Source organism: Gaeumannomyces tritici (genome assembly GCF_000145635.1).
Source record: "Gaeumannomyces tritici R3-111a-1 unplaced genomic scaffold supercont2.2, whole genome shotgun sequence".
Classification (NCBI taxonomy): domain Eukaryota; kingdom Fungi; phylum Ascomycota; class Sordariomycetes; order Magnaporthales; family Magnaporthaceae; genus Gaeumannomyces; species Gaeumannomyces tritici.
The window spans coordinates 6,142,625-6,158,391 of record NW_008804546.1 but is presented as its reverse complement, the minus strand read 5'-3'; the positions used below and the strand labels follow the sequence as shown (position 1 = coordinate 6,158,391).

Genomic DNA, 15,767 nt, shown 5'->3' with positions numbered 1-15,767 from the left:
CTCGACGTGAAAAACGGAGAACTCTATAATTTTTCTTGAAGCCGAGCTGTTACCCAGCCTCCAACAACCCGCCTTTGCCCGGCCGCGTCTGTAACCCGTCGAGCCGGCTATACAGCCACTGGATGACCGAGGTCCACGAGAGGAACAAGGCCCAGTTGGGACGAGCCAGGGAACGCACGAAGCACTGGGCCGACCAACGGCGAAGGCCGCTGCCAGTGCTCACCGAAGGGACAGCTCGTTGTGCTCAACGGCCGGCACGTCAAGACCAAGCGACCTGTCAAGAAGCTGGACGCCAAAATGCTTGGCCCTTTCCGCGTCGCCAAGGTCATTTCCCCAACTGCCATACGGTTAACTTTGCTCAAGGCCTGGCGAATCCACGATGCCTTCCACGTCTCCCTCATAGAACCTTACCGCGCTAGCATTCAGGCTCGACCTAACCCTGAGCAGTTCCTACGAGAGACCCCTCCCGTAGAGACGGAGTATGGTGTGGAGGAGATTGAGGACTCCATGGTTAACCCACGGGGAAGAGTTCTTTACCGCGTCAGGTGGGAAGGCTACCCTAAGCAGGAAGACAAGACCTGGTAACCCTGCGACAACTTCGTGGGCGACGGAGCCAAGGCGGAAGTAACCTCGCCCCATCAACGGCACCCAGATAAGCCTAGGGACGAGAGAGTCCCCCGGGCGGCGGAATCAGGAAAGCATCGGGCTCCGGAGGCCGAGAACCCCCGGCCCCGCAAGCAACGCCGGATAATGTAGACTCTGGACTCGGGACTCGGGACGAGCCCTTAGAAGAAGGGGGATTTTGCCACACGGAGGCGCCCAACAGGCCCGGCTTCAGGCATCAAAGCGGCCGGGCCGGCCGGCCCAGCCACTAAAAAAAAGAGCGGCCAATCGTTTTTTTTCTTCGAGATCGCAGGGTAGCAACAAAGGGCCCTGCATAGACTTCTCGCACGGGCTATATAAACCCTGCTACCCCCCTTGATTCCCTCGAGAGATTCTGCTTCATTAAGCATCTCTTGAGGCCATGATTACAACTGAGATCTCATTCAAGCGGCTACTAACCCTTGTTAGCCACTGCTTGACTCCGCTTTGTTGAGGGGATAGCTCAGGCAAGGTAGGCGAAAACCTTAGACATGGTAGGAAATAGCAGACCTCAAAATCTCAGCCAAGGTAGCAAAAGGGTTAAATTGCGTATGCGCTGAATATGCAATACATACGCATTTTTTAAAATGCAATAATAAATAAAGTTTAAAGTAAAAAATTAAAAATAAATTATTAAATTTAAAATAAAATAAAACGTTTAATATAAATTTTAATTTTTATTTATTTATGTAGTATTTTATTATGTTTTATTATATTTGATTCTTTTTATTTTTACAATTTTTTTAATTTTTTTTTTAATAATTGCATATGCGTTGCATACGCAATTTAAACCCATTTTAGCTAATGTGGGAGAAAAAATAAACCCCATTGGGGAATTTTTCAAACTTCCACCTTGTTTGAGGCGATCGCACATCTTTTTTTATAATTTGTTTTTTAAAATAATTGTAAATATTTTAAAACAAAAATAAGTATTTTAAAAAAAAAATTTATATAAATATACGTATTTAAATTGCGCGCTATATGTTATTATCCAAAAGCACGGATTTTTAATGAAATTTGGTAAAGGTACTTGGACAGTTTGTTGCAGTGTAACTCCGCTGTTCTGTGGTAAAATAGCTAAAGTCTGTGGCAATATAGCCGTCCTGTAAGGGGGACGTGCCAGAGTACCGCTCCACTACATAGACCAAAAGATCCAACAGTTCAATCACTTCGTGATTGAACCCTCTGGCACCACAGTATATCAAGCCCCGAAGCCCCTGTAGCCAACGCTCCAAGCAACCCCGTTACACGTCCCCGTCAAAAGCCTGCCTACCACCGCTGGGGCGGAAAGGGTTTAGTGTACCGAGAACCCCTCTTCCTAACTGTCGTTCACGGCGCATCTCCGTCAGGCCTCCGGGCTTCCGGGCCAGCTGGCCTGCTAAGCTCCCGCTCCAATGCCACCCAGGCTCAACCTGGCGCTAACAAGGAGCCCGAGTGCGGTCGATCCGTCGGAGCGCACTCCGTTTTCTTCGGCATCGCGAAGAACCCAGTCGATGTAATCCCCCGCCCCCGAAAGGTGCAGGATGTGCGCGATCGCACGATGAATGGCGAGTAGACGAGACGAGGGCGGGTCGATGGTCTTGTCTTGGGCGAGGTGAAGGGTCCGTATGACGGGTAACCCCTGAGTTTGATCGACGAGTGGATCGAACCCATTGATGCGATACGTATGCGGGGGCCGGCTATCAACAGGCTCGAAAAAGATCTGGAAGGAGCCGAATTCCGAGTGGAGATGTTGAGTTAAGCTGATGGCGTTGTAGGGCCGGTCGATTTCGGCGCCCTCAATCAGGTGCACAACCCCCGGATCAAACATGTTCAGAACATCCAGGGCCGCTTTTCTAGCGGGGTCCAAAAGGGAGTTTGAAGAACTTTTGGCCAGTGAGTGCGGGAGGATGTGAGCAACCTCCAAATGGGCAAATTCATGCGAACTGAGCGGGAGGCCATCATCGTCCAGAGCAGGGTCTCTAGTTGCCGCTTTGAGGCGTTTACGGGCTTCCGTGATGTCGAATTTCCGTGAAATTACGCAGCAGTGGTGATCGCGGACGAGACAGAGTCCACGCAGAGCCGAGACACGGTCTGGCGTGCCGACGAAGGATTGGGGCAAAGAAGAGCCCTGTGCCCTCTGAATGGCGGAGTGGGTTATAGGGGACGGCTGGGGCGTCTTGTTGGAAGCAGCCTTGAGCGGCAAAAAGAAGTTGTTCATCAGGTACTCTGCGAAAGCATCCACCGAAGTGCCGAGGCCCGCCGCTACCTCCGTGTTCTCAAAGTCGATGTCGGCATCCGTGACATTGCCGTCGAGCGGAAGGGCCAGAGATTCGAAAAAGCTCGTCAGAAAGAGGCTCTTGGACTGATCGGAAATCGTGTATTCGTAGGTGAGGCGGACAAGCGCGGGGCGGTTGTAGCCCTGCCGCGGCCTCTGGTTTGAGGCGGCGGCAGCGCCGGCCGGCGCTTCGAGGTTCTCGAGAATGTGATACAAACGTGCTTTGGCTTGCGCCCTCGTATCATCTGGCAACAGGGCGGGAGTTCCGGCAGGCAGGATCATCATGCCTTCGAGCGACGAGCGGTGTCGATTGGGCGACTTTGCCTTGAAGGGATTTATCCCCATTTCCATCTCGGTATCCATCTCGGTGGGATCCATCTCGGTGGTAGAACGAGTGGCCAGATAGGTGTGAGCTTGTTGCCGTTTTGACGGCGTCGAGCTGCTCCGGCGCGGGGCTCGGAGCGAGCAGCTCATCGACTTAGCGGTGGGTGAGTTGGTCCGTGCTCCAACGATGGCTCATCTCCTCTCCACAGTGGGGAGTCGCGTGAATTTATGGTGGTTTGTGCTTAAAGCGCCCCATTCGAACAAAGCGAGTAGTTAGCTCAGCCAAGGTAAATTTAAATATTAAATTTTTTTTAAAATAATAAATAAATAAAGTATTATTTATTATTTATTTCAATTATAATTATTTAGAATAATACAGGGTTACTTTTAATATATATAATAAAATAAAATAAATTTCTTTTAATTTAATTTAATAAATTTTTTCTTTTTTGTTGAAAAAACGTCATTTTTATTATTTAAATATAACTGCTTTAAATGCTTAAATGCTTTGGGTATGTCTAAATGCGTTAGTTAAAATGGTACTTAAGGTGTGATAGGTCAGACCACTAGGTGGTGCCCGGCAGGTGCCGAAGTAGTGTTATTCTACGAGATAAGGAGGAAGGAGGAAAGGGTTGTGTCCTTGTCCTTGGAAGAGTCGGGGTGGTTCCTATATACATAAGTCCTGGCCCAAGGGGCACCCCTTGGGTCACGTGATCCGTGCCCAGCACGGATCCATAACATAAGGTTTGGCTGGTGGGATAGTGCGCAACCATGCTCGCACGTGTGCACAAATGATTTTGTGGTAGAATAGCTAAAGTTTTTGGCAATATAGCCGTCCCGTCGCTCCTGGTCCAGCAACAAACCAGCAGCAACATCTTATTAGAGCCTGAGCTATCCCCCGGGTCTGGCAGCTGATACACACTCAGGACGCCGTAGTTTCTATCTGCTGATAAGCTAGCTATCTGCTACCTTGCTAGTCTAGGTGGTATCGAGTTGTGGCTTCCCTTTCCCCCACGGACGTCTTTGGGAGAGGGTTTCTGGCGATGTGCGGCTCGGCTGTTGGTGTGGCAAACGCTGTATGTAATAAGGGGGAACTCGTGGATCCCAGGGGGGAAGACAGGGTTGCATCCCACCACAGGGCTTTTCCATGACTTGACGGCACATTAGACCTAACGGCGGGCCAAAAGGAGGGTTTCAAGCACCATGCTGTGGGCGCGTCCGAACCTGTTGCCCCAGACGCGTGTTTTTGCCTGGCTGCCTGGCTACCTGGCTGCCTAGCCAGTTGGGTGCTGCTTATCGAAGCTCGATGTTGTGATAGAATAAAGCTGGCGGGCCAATCAGCAGCCGCGTTAAATTGAATGGCACAAGCAACTTGCCGTCTCGTCCGATGGGTGGGGACCGAGCTGGAGGACCGATTCGGACTGATCTGATGTTTTGTGATTTTGACTTGCCGTGCTGGCAGAGGGTACCCTGGCACCTTGCCTGTGTGCCTGTGTGGGGGAGAAGCTGTGACTAGTTGAGCGTCCGTCGTGGATCCAGCCAGGGTGCTGACCCACCAGACCTGCCAATTTAAACGCGCCCCCTTTTTTTCTTTTCTTTGTTCACTTTGCTTGTGATGGCCGCCCGAGGGATTTGGCACCCTGTGTTGCATGTATAACATGTACCTAATCAGCGGGAGGCAGGTCCAAATTAATTTGCCAGGACTGCAAGGGGAGACAGAAAAGGGACAGTCGGCCGTCCATCTAGGTCGGCGCAACTCGCAAGAACCCGGGTGCCAAAATGCGCGTACGCGCGCGTCATGCGTGTCGATTCTCGTGTTGTCCAAGATGGTTGCATTTCTATTCCTTGTGCTTCGCTGGCTGCGGGTGCTGCGCAATTCCAAGACATGCAGATGCCCGCACCCGTACCGAAAAGCCTCTGGAAGCCGTTTTCCGTGCGGTCCTTCTGCCTCGCCCGCGTTTGGAAGCGCGGACATGTCCTAGACATTTTCTGTGCCTTCTTTGTTCTCCTCTGCTGCTTGCATCGTTTGTGGGAAAGTGGGCACTTGGTTGATGATGCGCTGTGGAAAACTGCCAGAACCCCAGAGGCACAAAATGCATACAATCGAATCGAGGCTTATCCCTGATTAGATCCCTGATTAGAGATTTGACCAAGTCCAAGGAAAAACAGGGCCCCTGAGCATTTCTCAGGTCCCCATTTCTCAGGTCCCCACTCCTGCACGCCTGTGCCTTGCATGAGCTGCACGTCGGCCCCCATCGTGTTCCCGCCAGTGCCACCCTTTCGTGCTAGGCCGAGATGATGACGGCCTGGCGTGCTCTGCTACTCTGCTCCTCTCGACTCCTCTCGCGTCCTTGTGCAAGCTCGGAAAAGGGAGCTGCGTGGTACCAACCTTGCCTTTTCGCTTAGGGGACATCTTTGGGCCAGCCTCACTTTTACCACTTTTTCCTTCTCCTTCCTTTTCGCTCGCAGCCAGCTCTCGCGCTCGACAACAGAGACAACCAAGGGAAAAACACCACGGACAGACGGCCTGGGTTGCGCCGCTGCATTTTCATTCTTCCTTATTCTTCGACACACTTGATCACTTTCCTCTGGAACGAAAGCCTTAGCCTTGGTCCGTCTCTTGAGCCCACACGCTTCTGGACTCTCCTTTGTGCCCTTACTTTCCCCTTCATTGGCGCCGCCTCTCCCACCGACTGCCAGCGGTGCTTGATAGGCCCGCGCTCGGACGGCGAACTCGGCCTCCAAGAGCCGTCTGGTGCACATAGTAAGTCTCCCACTCATCCTTCTCTCCTTCCTGGCCGGCGCGTCGAGCGGCCCACCATCAAGTGCCGCACTTAGCATGGGAACCAATGGCACTGGCGCCGCCACGCTGCGTCGGGGCAAAAGGCCCCCCCTTTGTTGCGTGCTGCAGCGGGGAAGATTTATCAGCCAATGCATTGCGCTGGTGTCACTTGTCCTCCTTTTGTTCGCTCAAGTCCTGAGCGCAACGGGACTGACATTTTCAGCTCAGGAAAGAACCCAAAAAGCGCGCCAAGAACAATCTTGCGACCGACCGCAGCACGCTTGCGTCAGTATCTTTTTTGCACATTACCGAATCTGTCCGGACAGTGTTTACCAGCCACATCATTGCGCCTGCTTTTTTTCCGACCTCGACATCGAACCGGCATCGAATCAAAAACACACACAAAAACAACAGCAACCAGAAAAAGGGAGAGGCCGCGGTTCCTTGGAATTGATCGTATTTTGGAGCGAGACTGAGGTAGGTCTAGTTTGCGACCCCTTCTGACTGGCGCGACAGCCGTCTGCCCAATCCCATCCCACCAGACTTGGGGGAAGGGATCCTTTGGCGCTGTCGGTTGTGATGTGCACATCCGGGGTGCTTCGTCGCCCTGACCATGGTGGCCATGCCTCGCCTCGCTGCTCAGAGCCGGGTGCTAGCTGCTGGCTGCTAAGGCAGTTGCGCTGTTCGTCTGGAGATGAATCTTGTTTCCTCGGCCCCGTCTGACAATTTGATGCAGCACGATTCGCGACTACCAACCGTCCAGCGTCCAAAATAAGGCAGCATCGTCGCACAGGAAGGAGCAACACAACGCAGCCAATCCATAGCGTTTGCCGCCCGACAGCCCCCCTGCCCAGCCGCCTAACACCTCACCAGCCAGTGGAAATTTGGTCTGGCAAGCGCAGCCTGGCCTTTGAAACGACAGCAGTCACCTGCAGCCCCAGAAGCCCAAAAGCTGTCGGAGCCACCCAACGGCCGTGCCACCCTGCGTCTGCGCCGATCAATGGGCGAAGGCCCTGTCGCGGCAGCAGCCTCCCACCACCACCTCCACCACCATCATCACCACCACCGCGACCGGCTCCCCTCGCACGCTCTGGCGAAGCCGTCGCCGTCCCTGGACTCACCTAGTACTATGAGTCCACCACCACGCCGTTCTTCTCTCGGAATGCTGCTGCGACGAAGCAAGTCGGGCGACCTGAAGGGCAAGAAGGCCCAGGCCCGCGAGGCCGAGCTGCAGAGGCAGCGCGACGCGTCCATCCCCAAGTCGCCGCCCCGCCTGCCCGTCCTCTACAATGGCGCGCCCGCCCCGGAGCTGCAGACCTTTGGCGGCGACGCCCTGCGCCCCGACTCCATCGCCATCGTCTCGGGCCACGCCTCGCCCATGGCCGACAACCACTCCATGCTGTCCAGGCCCTCGTACGACCCGGGCTCCCGCTCCGTCGTCAATGTCCCCCTTCCCGTCCCGCCAATCCCTCAGGGCGCCTGGGTCGACCCCTACGCCCGCACCGAGAGCATGACCCATCGCGGCCGCTATAGCTATGCCAGCAGCGCTGTCAGCACCGTAAACAACCCCAGGAGGGTCCGCAGGCGCAAGGACCCAACCCCTTTCAAGTGAGTCTCAATTCGCCTTGGCTGTCTCGGCTTTTGTTCCTGACCGCTGACGCTCTCCCCTACTGCGCTCTGTAGCATTCTCATAGTCGGAACCCGCGGCTCTGGCAAGACGTCGTTCCTCGAGTTCCTCAAGACCTCCCTGGCCCTGCCTGCCAAGAAACGGGCCAAGAGCACCGCCGCCGATATGGACGACTTCACTCCAGCGCCACCGCCGGTTGGCAACTTCATCCCACACTTCCTCGAGACCGAGATCGACGGCGAGCGCATCGGCCTCACCCTCTGGGACTCGGAAGGACTGGAGAAGAACGTGGTTGACCTCCAGCTTCGCGAAATGTCCACTTTCCTTGAGAGCAAGTTCGAAGACACATTCACGGAGGAGATGAAGGTGATGAGGTCCCCTGGCGCACAAGACACGCACATTCATGCCGTCTTCTTGGTCCTGGACCCTGCCCGCCTAGACCGCAACATCGCGGCAGCCAAGGCACAGGCGCCTACCGGCCACAACGGCAAGTACGTGGTTCAGCCACGCATAGTGGGCGGGCTGGATGAGGACCTGGATTTGCAGGTCCTGCGGACCCTCCAGGGTAAGACCACCGTCATCCCCGTCATCTCCAAGGCCGACACCATCACGACCAAGCACATGGACGTGCTCAAGCGCACCGTCTGGGACAGCTTGAAGAAATCAAACCTGGACCCGCTCCATGCGCTGGGCTTCGACGAGGACGACTCGTCGAGCCCTGACTCTAGCAGGATCGACGAGGAGCCCGAGGAGGACGAAGACGAAGAAGTCCCCGTTCAAGATGGTCGTATCACGCCAACCGACGAGGCACAACCGCAAGTTCTTGGCGAGGATGGCGAGGATGATGGACCATCTGCAGGTGCCGCGTCGCCCGCGTCGCCCGCGTCGAAGCTGTCGAAGCGCGACTCGATCCGCCGTAGCCGGACACAGGAAGAGCTCAAAGACGACGAGCCGCCCTTCATCCCCATGTCCATCATAAGCCCGGACATCTACGAGCCCGACGTCGTGGGGCGTGCGTTCCCCTGGGGATTCGCAGACCCGTACGATTCGGCCCACTGCGATTTTGTGCGGCTCAAGAACTCCGTCTTCAGCGATTGGCGCGCCGAGCTGCGCGAGGCCAGCAGGGAGCAGTGGTACGAGACATGGAGGACAAGCCGGCTCAAGCAGCGCGAGAACGGCAAGGGTAGCGGCGTCCGTCGTTATGCCACGACTGGAGGCATGGGTAATTAAAAGCAAGGAAAAATAATGGAGGGAAAGAAGTGCAAACCAAAAACCCACCACATTCCAAACCCACAGACGCCCGCCGTGCGCCTGTCCGTCCTCCTGCACAACCTTGATAAAGCCTGCAGGGTTCCAACGCCACATACCCCTCTATTTTTTTTGGCTCTTCCACACGGTTTTTTTTTTTTTGGCTCGCTTCACTCTTGCGCGCTTTTCATTGCTTCTCTGCATTCTCCATGCTCTTTTGTCCTTGTCATTTTGCTACTTTTTGAACCGTCCAGCGGCATACCCTTTTAGCACCCGACCTTTTTTCTCTTCTTTGCTATGTTATTCCATTCTCGAGTTCGACTCCGGGGGATGGTTGGCTGCCAGCTTGAAATGTCCATCCAGCTCGAACCTCATTAACATGCTCGGCTACACCCACAAGTCAATCCAGCCCCCTTTTTTACACCCCTCTTTTTTTTTTTTTCTTCTTCTTTCACTTCACTCCCCCTTGTGGAGGAAACGGGATTTTCTTTTAACCGCGGTCGGAGAGGCGTCTGGAACTATCTCGGGTGGTGGTCAAAAGAACCTTTTGTTGTGTTTTCTGTCATCTTCCTCGTCCACCGGGATCCATGGGCTCCCTTTTACTGCTTCCATGTAGTTAGTTTCCCCAAGGCCTTGCTCTCCTCCCTCGCCACTGTCGCGCTCTGTAGTTGACTAGAGTGAATCAATCGTGTCGTGTGTGGACATGTGTCATTCCCATATATGCTCCCGTCTCCCCACTGCCATGTCTTTCCCGTGTCGCCCATCAAAACGACCACCAAACCATGCATGTTGGGTCCTAACCATTCTCCACGGGCTGTCTTGAATCGACGGTCGCAGATGATGCAAACACCGATACTGCATCAATTGAACGCAGGGGTTGTTGAATAAGCTACCTATCTGGCGGCTGCCTCCTCGGTGGTACTCCGCCCAATAACCCCATACTATCTCACAAAACAACCCACACCATATCCCATATCGTTCAAGCCCCAACAGGGAGCGATTTGAAAAACTCAAAGAACGTGACCGCCACCCGGCTTTTGGACATCAAAACCCCCATTACTCAGCCACATGTTCCACGCCTGCAAGAGAGTAGAATAACATAACGAAAAACACAGCCTATATGGCCCCGAAAAATGCAAATCGAAGAGTGGTCCAAGATGACACAGGTAGAGCGTAGTGACCGGTGTCAAAGACCCTCCAATGAAGGGCTGTTCTGGAAGGTTCAATCTTCAGTTCTCAAGCTCCTCAGAACCGTCGCCCTCGCCAGCGTTGAACGCCGCAAGCCGTGACCCGAGGCCGGACCAGAGCCGGCCCTGCAGGCCCTGGTGGGTTTCGCCTGTGCCGGGCTTCAAGCCGGCCGACGATCCAGGGCCGATAGGGCGGAAGCCCTCGTGTTGGTGATCCAGAATGTGAGGGCCTGGATCAGGACCCAATCGACCCCCGCCCATACCCATGCTTGGAACGGCAGCTGCAGGGGTGACCTCTGTCAAAAAGGTTGTGAGCCAGCCTAGGGATTGTGTTAGCTCTATCCAGCAATTAGGTTACTGGCAACGGGGTATTATCATTGAAAGTTTACCTGATGATGTCCATGACGAGATTGTCGGTTCCCATCCAGGCATGTCGGGCCACTCAGACATGATTGGAGTTGCAGATGCACTTGATTCCGCCAAAGCGCTTGTTGCAGACGCTTCCTCAGAGGGCGCGCTTGAAACAATAGTGGATGTGGTGGCGGATGGCCCGTATCCCGTTGTGGTGCTGCTGGGTGGAAATCCGATGGCATCTGTCAGGCTTGTCTCAAACACCACGGTGCTGCTGGTACTGTTGTAGACTGAGGTTGAAGAGGTTGCATTTGTCCTGACCTCGGAGCCGTTTGGAGGTGGGGTAGACGCTGTAAGAGTCGCCGAAGTTGAGGCTGGGAATGTTATAGAACGGGTCGTCGCCAGGGTAGCCGACGAATTATTCGTCACACTCAAGGCAGAGGACATGTTTGCTTCAAGGGAAGCAGACGGAAGCAGAGTCGCAGTCGGCGGCGCACTTGTAACAAATGTGGTAGTGTTACACGTCGTTGTGAAGTTGATCCAAGAGCCGGTTGGGGCGGCCGTTTGGTTGGGGAAGCTGCCGCCGGTAACAAGACCAGATGTAGTGTCACACGAGGTGCTAGTCACTGCAGTACCAAATGTGCCGCCAGTCGGGATCGCGGTCAAAGTCATATTCGAAAGCGGGAATGGAGTACTGGACGTAGCCGTTCTGCTTGTCGAACCAGCGAGAGCTGTTGAGCTGGATACACTGTAGGGCGATGACGAAGGTGGGCCAGATACAGGCAGCACCCCCGACATCTCCGTCTCGTCAGGTGCCAGTGTCGTTGTCGAAACGTTGGTGATAGAAGCCGCAGTTCCTGTTGAACCAGCCGTGACCGTGGTGTTTGACAGAGGGAAAAGGGGAGACGGGCTCGAAGCTGTGGGCCAAGCAGCACTAGTCAAGTTTGAAATAGGATACAGAGGGGAGATTGTCGGAGCCGCGGTAGCAGCTGGTCCAGTGGGACCGCCGTTTGCGGTGGCGTTGGTCAATGGGTATGGCGGCGTTGAGGTTGGGAGGGCTGCCGTGCCGTTCACCAGGCAAGGCCCGATCATCATGCCGCCAGTACACACGGGTAGCGATGTTGGAGAGGCCAATTGGGTCGTGACACATGGGCCGATCATCATGTCGCCCGTGCATATGGTGGCCGGTTGCGGATACGGGGTTGACGACGCTGCAAGGCATGGTCCAGTCATGATGCCTCCGGTACAGATCGGAAGTAAAGTAGCATTCGAGGTCGTGTTGGGCCAAGAAGAGCTGGTGGGCAGCGCAAGGCAAGGCCCAGACATGGGTCCTCCCGTGCAGGTAGGAAGAGATGCGCTCATTGCATCCGTCAAGGAAACCTCGGTGACCGGGCTAGTGGGAGTGGTCGGTATCGCAGTGCCATTGCATGGGTTTCCCATTACGCCTCCTGTGCACACAGGCATGGAGGCGCTCCACGCATCCGTCAATGAGGTCTCAACGACCGAATTAGTTGTCGTAGTTGGTGCCGCGGTGCCATTGCACGGTCCTACCATAGCACCTCCGCTGCAGAAGGGGAGAGAAGTATTCCAGGAATTCGTCAAGGGTACATCGCTAAAGGATGTTGCTGATGTAGTTGGCGGTGGCCAAGTCGCGCCAATGCAAGGCCCCGACATCGAGCCCCCGGTGCATAATGGGAGCGATGCACTCATTGCATCCGTCAGAGACGTCTCGTACACAGAACTGGAATCGGTCGTTGTGGTTGCGGGCAGCGAGCCACTCAAAGCGTCGGTAAGAGACGTCTCGAGAACACTCGAAGTACCGTGGACACACGGTCCAGACATGGCGCCCCCAGTGCAGATGGGAAGGGGTGTAGATGTGTTCGATGTGGGTGCCGGCACACTCCAGGCGTCGGTGAGGGACGTTTCGATCACACCAGATGTGGTGTGGACACATGGAACAGACATCTCACCACCCGTGCAAATTGGAAGCGATGTGTAAGTCCTCGAAGTCGGCAGCGAGTCACTCGCGGCATCGGTCAGCGGTGTCACAGGCACTTTGGGTGTGCTGTGAATGCACGGCTCCGACATGATGCCGCCAGTGCAGATGGGGAGCGGCACCGAGGTGTTCGACGCCGGAAGCGTCGAGTTGAATGTTGTGGTCAAGTTCGACGTCCCAGTTGCGGCAGTGACACAAGCCCCAGTCATGCTGCCACTGCCGCAGAGGCTGCCCGTTGGACCGACCCCAGGAAGAGTCGAGTTGGTCCAGGGGAAGGGGGGTGTAGACGTGGGTGTCTGTGAAGCTCCCATCGAGCAGGGACCTGTCATAGAGCCCGCCGAGCAGAGAGAGGGTATCACAGTCGTTGACGTAGAGTTGTATTCAGAGGACGAGAAGTTTGAAGAGGGAGGCGAAGGGGAAGATAGACGGGAGGTGGTCCCGTTTGTCGGGAGTGCTGATGCAGCTGTGGTGTCCAACGGGAGGGTTGACATGCCGAAGGTCTCAGTGCCCGTGGGACCGACTGGGATTCCCGTGGAGTTGGAAAGAGGGAACGGCGCCGCGGTGGACACAGCAGACTTGGATGAGGGCGGGCTGGAGATGCCTGTGCCCTTAGTGGACCAAGTCGCTGTCTCTGTTGCATTAAGAGTCGGAAAAGATGAGAGGGGTTGATCCGTGGTGGTTGGGTGGATAGGGCTCAGGAATGAAGACAGAGCCGCGGTCGAAGTCGAGGACACTGGAAGGGAGATGTTTGACGACGACGACGAAGCGCCTGGGAGGGGGTAGCCAGTCTCGGCAGAAGAAACCGTGAGGGTACTCGAAACGGTCACAGATGACGGGCCCGTAGAAGAGGCAGCGGAGCCGCTCACTGGCAGAGCTCCAGACGTGAAGAAGTCGCTTGCAGTCGAGACGGTTGGCACAGAGGAGGTAGTCTCGGAGATGGTTCCAGAGGTCTCCCATGGAAGCGGCACGCCCGCACCAGAAGCCGTTGGTGTTTCTATGTTGGCGAGCAAGATGTTAGAACAGATAATGTTTGGAATGGCTCCGTGGAGCGCAAGCCCTTTGGGAGGCCTTACCGGTCGTCGTGCTCGACGTCTGGGCGATCGGGTTTCCATAGCCGTAGCCGTAGCCGTAGCCAGGAACGGACGGATCGGCAAGCGCGCGTGGCTCGGGTACGAAGCAGAGCACGGCGGCCCATTGGGCAAGCGCGATGCAGGAAGGGAGCTTCATTATCGCAGCGTCTTTGAGAAAACGAAGGAAATAGCAGCCTATCGGAAACGACGGCTAGGGGCAGAAACAGCCTTGGCGCAGATGTGCTTTCCCGATCCTGCGCAGGCGCGTGATAAAGAGGGGAGGCGGCGGGCAGAGTCGAGAGATGGGATTGAGCTCTCCTGCCACGGGACCCGAAAAGAGCGTATGAAAGCAGTCAATGAATGACGGGCTTTACTTGCAAATTCTTGCTGAAAACAAAACGAGCGGCAGGTGGGCGACTGATGCCGGGATATCGCGCCAGCCCAAGACCATGGAAACGAGTGAGGTGAGGAGCGGGAAAGGAGAGGAAGAAGGAGCAGGTGGGCGGGCTGCAGAGGCGAGGGAAGGGCGAGGGAAGGGTGAGGGAAGGACGAGGGCGACCAGTTCGTGTCGGGGTGGGAAGGAGCGTACGGCGGTTCACACGAGATATATCACGGTGGAGATGCACAAGCGGAAGGAGCGTCCCTTCCTGAGACTCGCCGCACGGGAGACCACTCGGCCGGATGCGCGGGCCCAGTCGAGACGGCTCGAGTCATTCATCACGAAAAGATCGGGCTGGCATGTCATCAAAGTCTGGTCTGGCAAGTGTGTGTGCCTGGTGCCTGCCCACCCAGTTGGAGTGACAGTTACGGCTGTGCCATGTTTGATATCTGGTCGGGCTCTGAATAGCACCACCACCACGCCTGCAAAGACGTGCGACCGCTACCCAGGCACCAGACCGACATTGACACACCAGGTACCCGTCGAGACGCACCCGCCCACACCCTCGGCCTCATTACCCTGGCGTCGGCGGGCACGAGCGCTGCTGAGAAGGACCAGACCTCGCCTCCAGGAGGCGTTCACGGAAGGCAGCATCTCCCTCGCTCCCGTCCACGCCTGGGAAGTATAGGACGATGCGTAGAGGACACAGGCCGCGTACCCTCGACTTCGCCGCACCGTCACGGCAGGGCAGTGTCTAGTTATCGTTCCGTTTGTGTCGGCCAAACCTCGCTAGGAGATGATGCCTGTGGCCGCACGCCGGCCGTCGAGCAAATCAAGAAAGGGTCAGCCATCGCGGAGTGGGACACAACGGATGTCATGGATATGTGCCCACCGTGCTCCTGTTATCAACGGAGGGAGGTCTGTAGACGGCCACGGCAGGCGGCTCTACCGCCACCATGGGCGACGAGGAAAAAGGGGCCTCTTTGCCGATGGGGGATGACAGTGCTACCGTGGCATGATCTCAGGTTGCGCGGCAGATGGAAGCAGAGCATATGGCCACCTAGTCGCCCAGCCCGTGTTCCGATCAACCGAGTTGGACACAGCCCCTGATGCACTCTGTCCTCCATGTGCAGCACAGGCACCAAGTTGCACAACACAACTGCCCAGTCGGGCAGTAACACGCCCGGCTTGCAATGCTGTCTCTGTTGATCATGGATGGCAGCGACAAGGCTCTCTTCATCACCTCATCATGCAGTTCAGCCTGAGAATGAGAAGAAAAGCATAGAGGCACAAGACAAATGCCACGCCCACGAGCTCCAGGGAGAGCGGAAGGAAGGAATGTGGGCAATGAAGGGACGTAAGGAGTCAATTTCAGCCAAAAGGAGGTCTGATAGAAGAGCGGGAGAAGGAGAGAGGGGGACGACCAGGAGGAGGGGCGGTCTCGACTCCCCAACAGGGCATGGGCTCTGCTAGCCGCCATCGATGATCTGCCTAGCTACCCAGTTATCCCCGTGGGACTTCTGCCTGCCTCCCTCCCCGACCCAGAGCTGCCGTGCAAGCCAACAGGGGTTGGTCACCTGGAGGGGATGGCTGCCGTTTGCCGTGCCACGACGTGCTGTGAATTTTTCGCAGCGATCGCTGGCTGGGCCTGCCTCCTCCGTCCCCCCCTGTCGTGCAACGACAAAAGAGCCACAAGACCGAAATGGGGGTGTGTGCATTTCTGCCACCCACCAACCACCTTCGCTTTCACCACAGGGAGAAAGGGATGTGCACAAATCATGTACGTGCCCGAGAATCGACCTACCAAGGTATCGCCCATTTGTTTGACACGCGCGGTGTAAAAACCAAAAAAAAAAAAAAAANAAANAANAAGAGAGAGAGAGAGAGAGAGAGAGAGAGAGAGA

General features: G+C 55.6%; 5 protein-coding genes across 5 annotated transcripts; 3 read left to right on the top strand and 2 right to left on the bottom strand.

Annotated features, from left to right (window-relative positions):
* Positions 1–1,601: 1,601 nt before the first annotated feature.
* On the bottom strand, positions 1,602–3,362 carry GGTG_04628 (hypothetical protein). The gene has a single exon (XM_009222424.1). It carries the CDS (start codon positions 3,275–3,277, stop codon positions 2,021–2,023), a length of 1,257 nt encoding a protein of 418 aa, XP_009220688.1. The 5' UTR covers positions 3,278–3,362; the 3' UTR covers positions 1,602–2,020.
* Positions 3,363–3,643: 281 nt separating this feature from the next.
* GGTG_04627 (hypothetical protein) lies at positions 3,644–8,746 on the bottom strand (the record flags this gene model as incomplete). The annotated part of the gene is made up of 6 exons (XM_009222423.1): positions 6,221–8,746; positions 5,613–6,128; positions 4,780–4,926; positions 4,087–4,134; positions 3,994–4,034; positions 3,644–3,741 (listed from the first exon to the last, which is right to left on the bottom strand). The coding sequence occupies exons 2-6, from the start codon at positions 6,062–6,064 to the stop codon at positions 3,644–3,646; spliced, it is 786 nt and encodes a 261-aa protein (XP_009220687.1). The 5' UTR covers positions 6,065–6,128; positions 6,221–8,746.
* On the top strand, positions 6,177–9,597 carry GGTG_04626 (septin). Its single transcript, XM_009222422.1, has 3 exons — positions 6,177–6,482; positions 6,742–7,613; positions 7,689–9,597. The coding sequence occupies exons 2-3, from the start codon at positions 7,006–7,008 to the stop codon at positions 8,860–8,862; spliced, it is 1,782 nt and encodes a 593-aa protein (XP_009220686.1). The 5' UTR covers positions 6,177–6,482; positions 6,742–7,005; the 3' UTR covers positions 8,863–9,597.
* Positions 9,598–10,332: 735 nt separating this feature from the next.
* Positions 10,333–13,083, top strand: GGTG_04625 (hypothetical protein; the record flags this gene model as incomplete). The annotated part of the gene is made up of 5 exons (XM_009222421.1): positions 10,333–10,632; positions 10,708–11,168; positions 11,310–12,207; positions 12,380–12,413; positions 12,518–13,083. 5 exons carry the CDS (start codon positions 10,333–10,335, stop codon positions 13,081–13,083), a joined length of 2,259 nt encoding a protein of 752 aa, XP_009220685.1.
* Positions 13,084–13,840: 757 nt separating this feature from the next.
* Positions 13,841–14,551, top strand: GGTG_04624 (hypothetical protein; the record flags this gene model as incomplete). Its single annotated transcript, XM_009222420.1, has 1 exon — positions 13,841–14,551. The coding sequence occupies one exon, from the start codon at positions 13,841–13,843 to the stop codon at positions 14,549–14,551; it is 711 nt and encodes a 236-aa protein (XP_009220684.1).
* Positions 14,552–15,767: the final 1,216 nt, after the last annotated feature.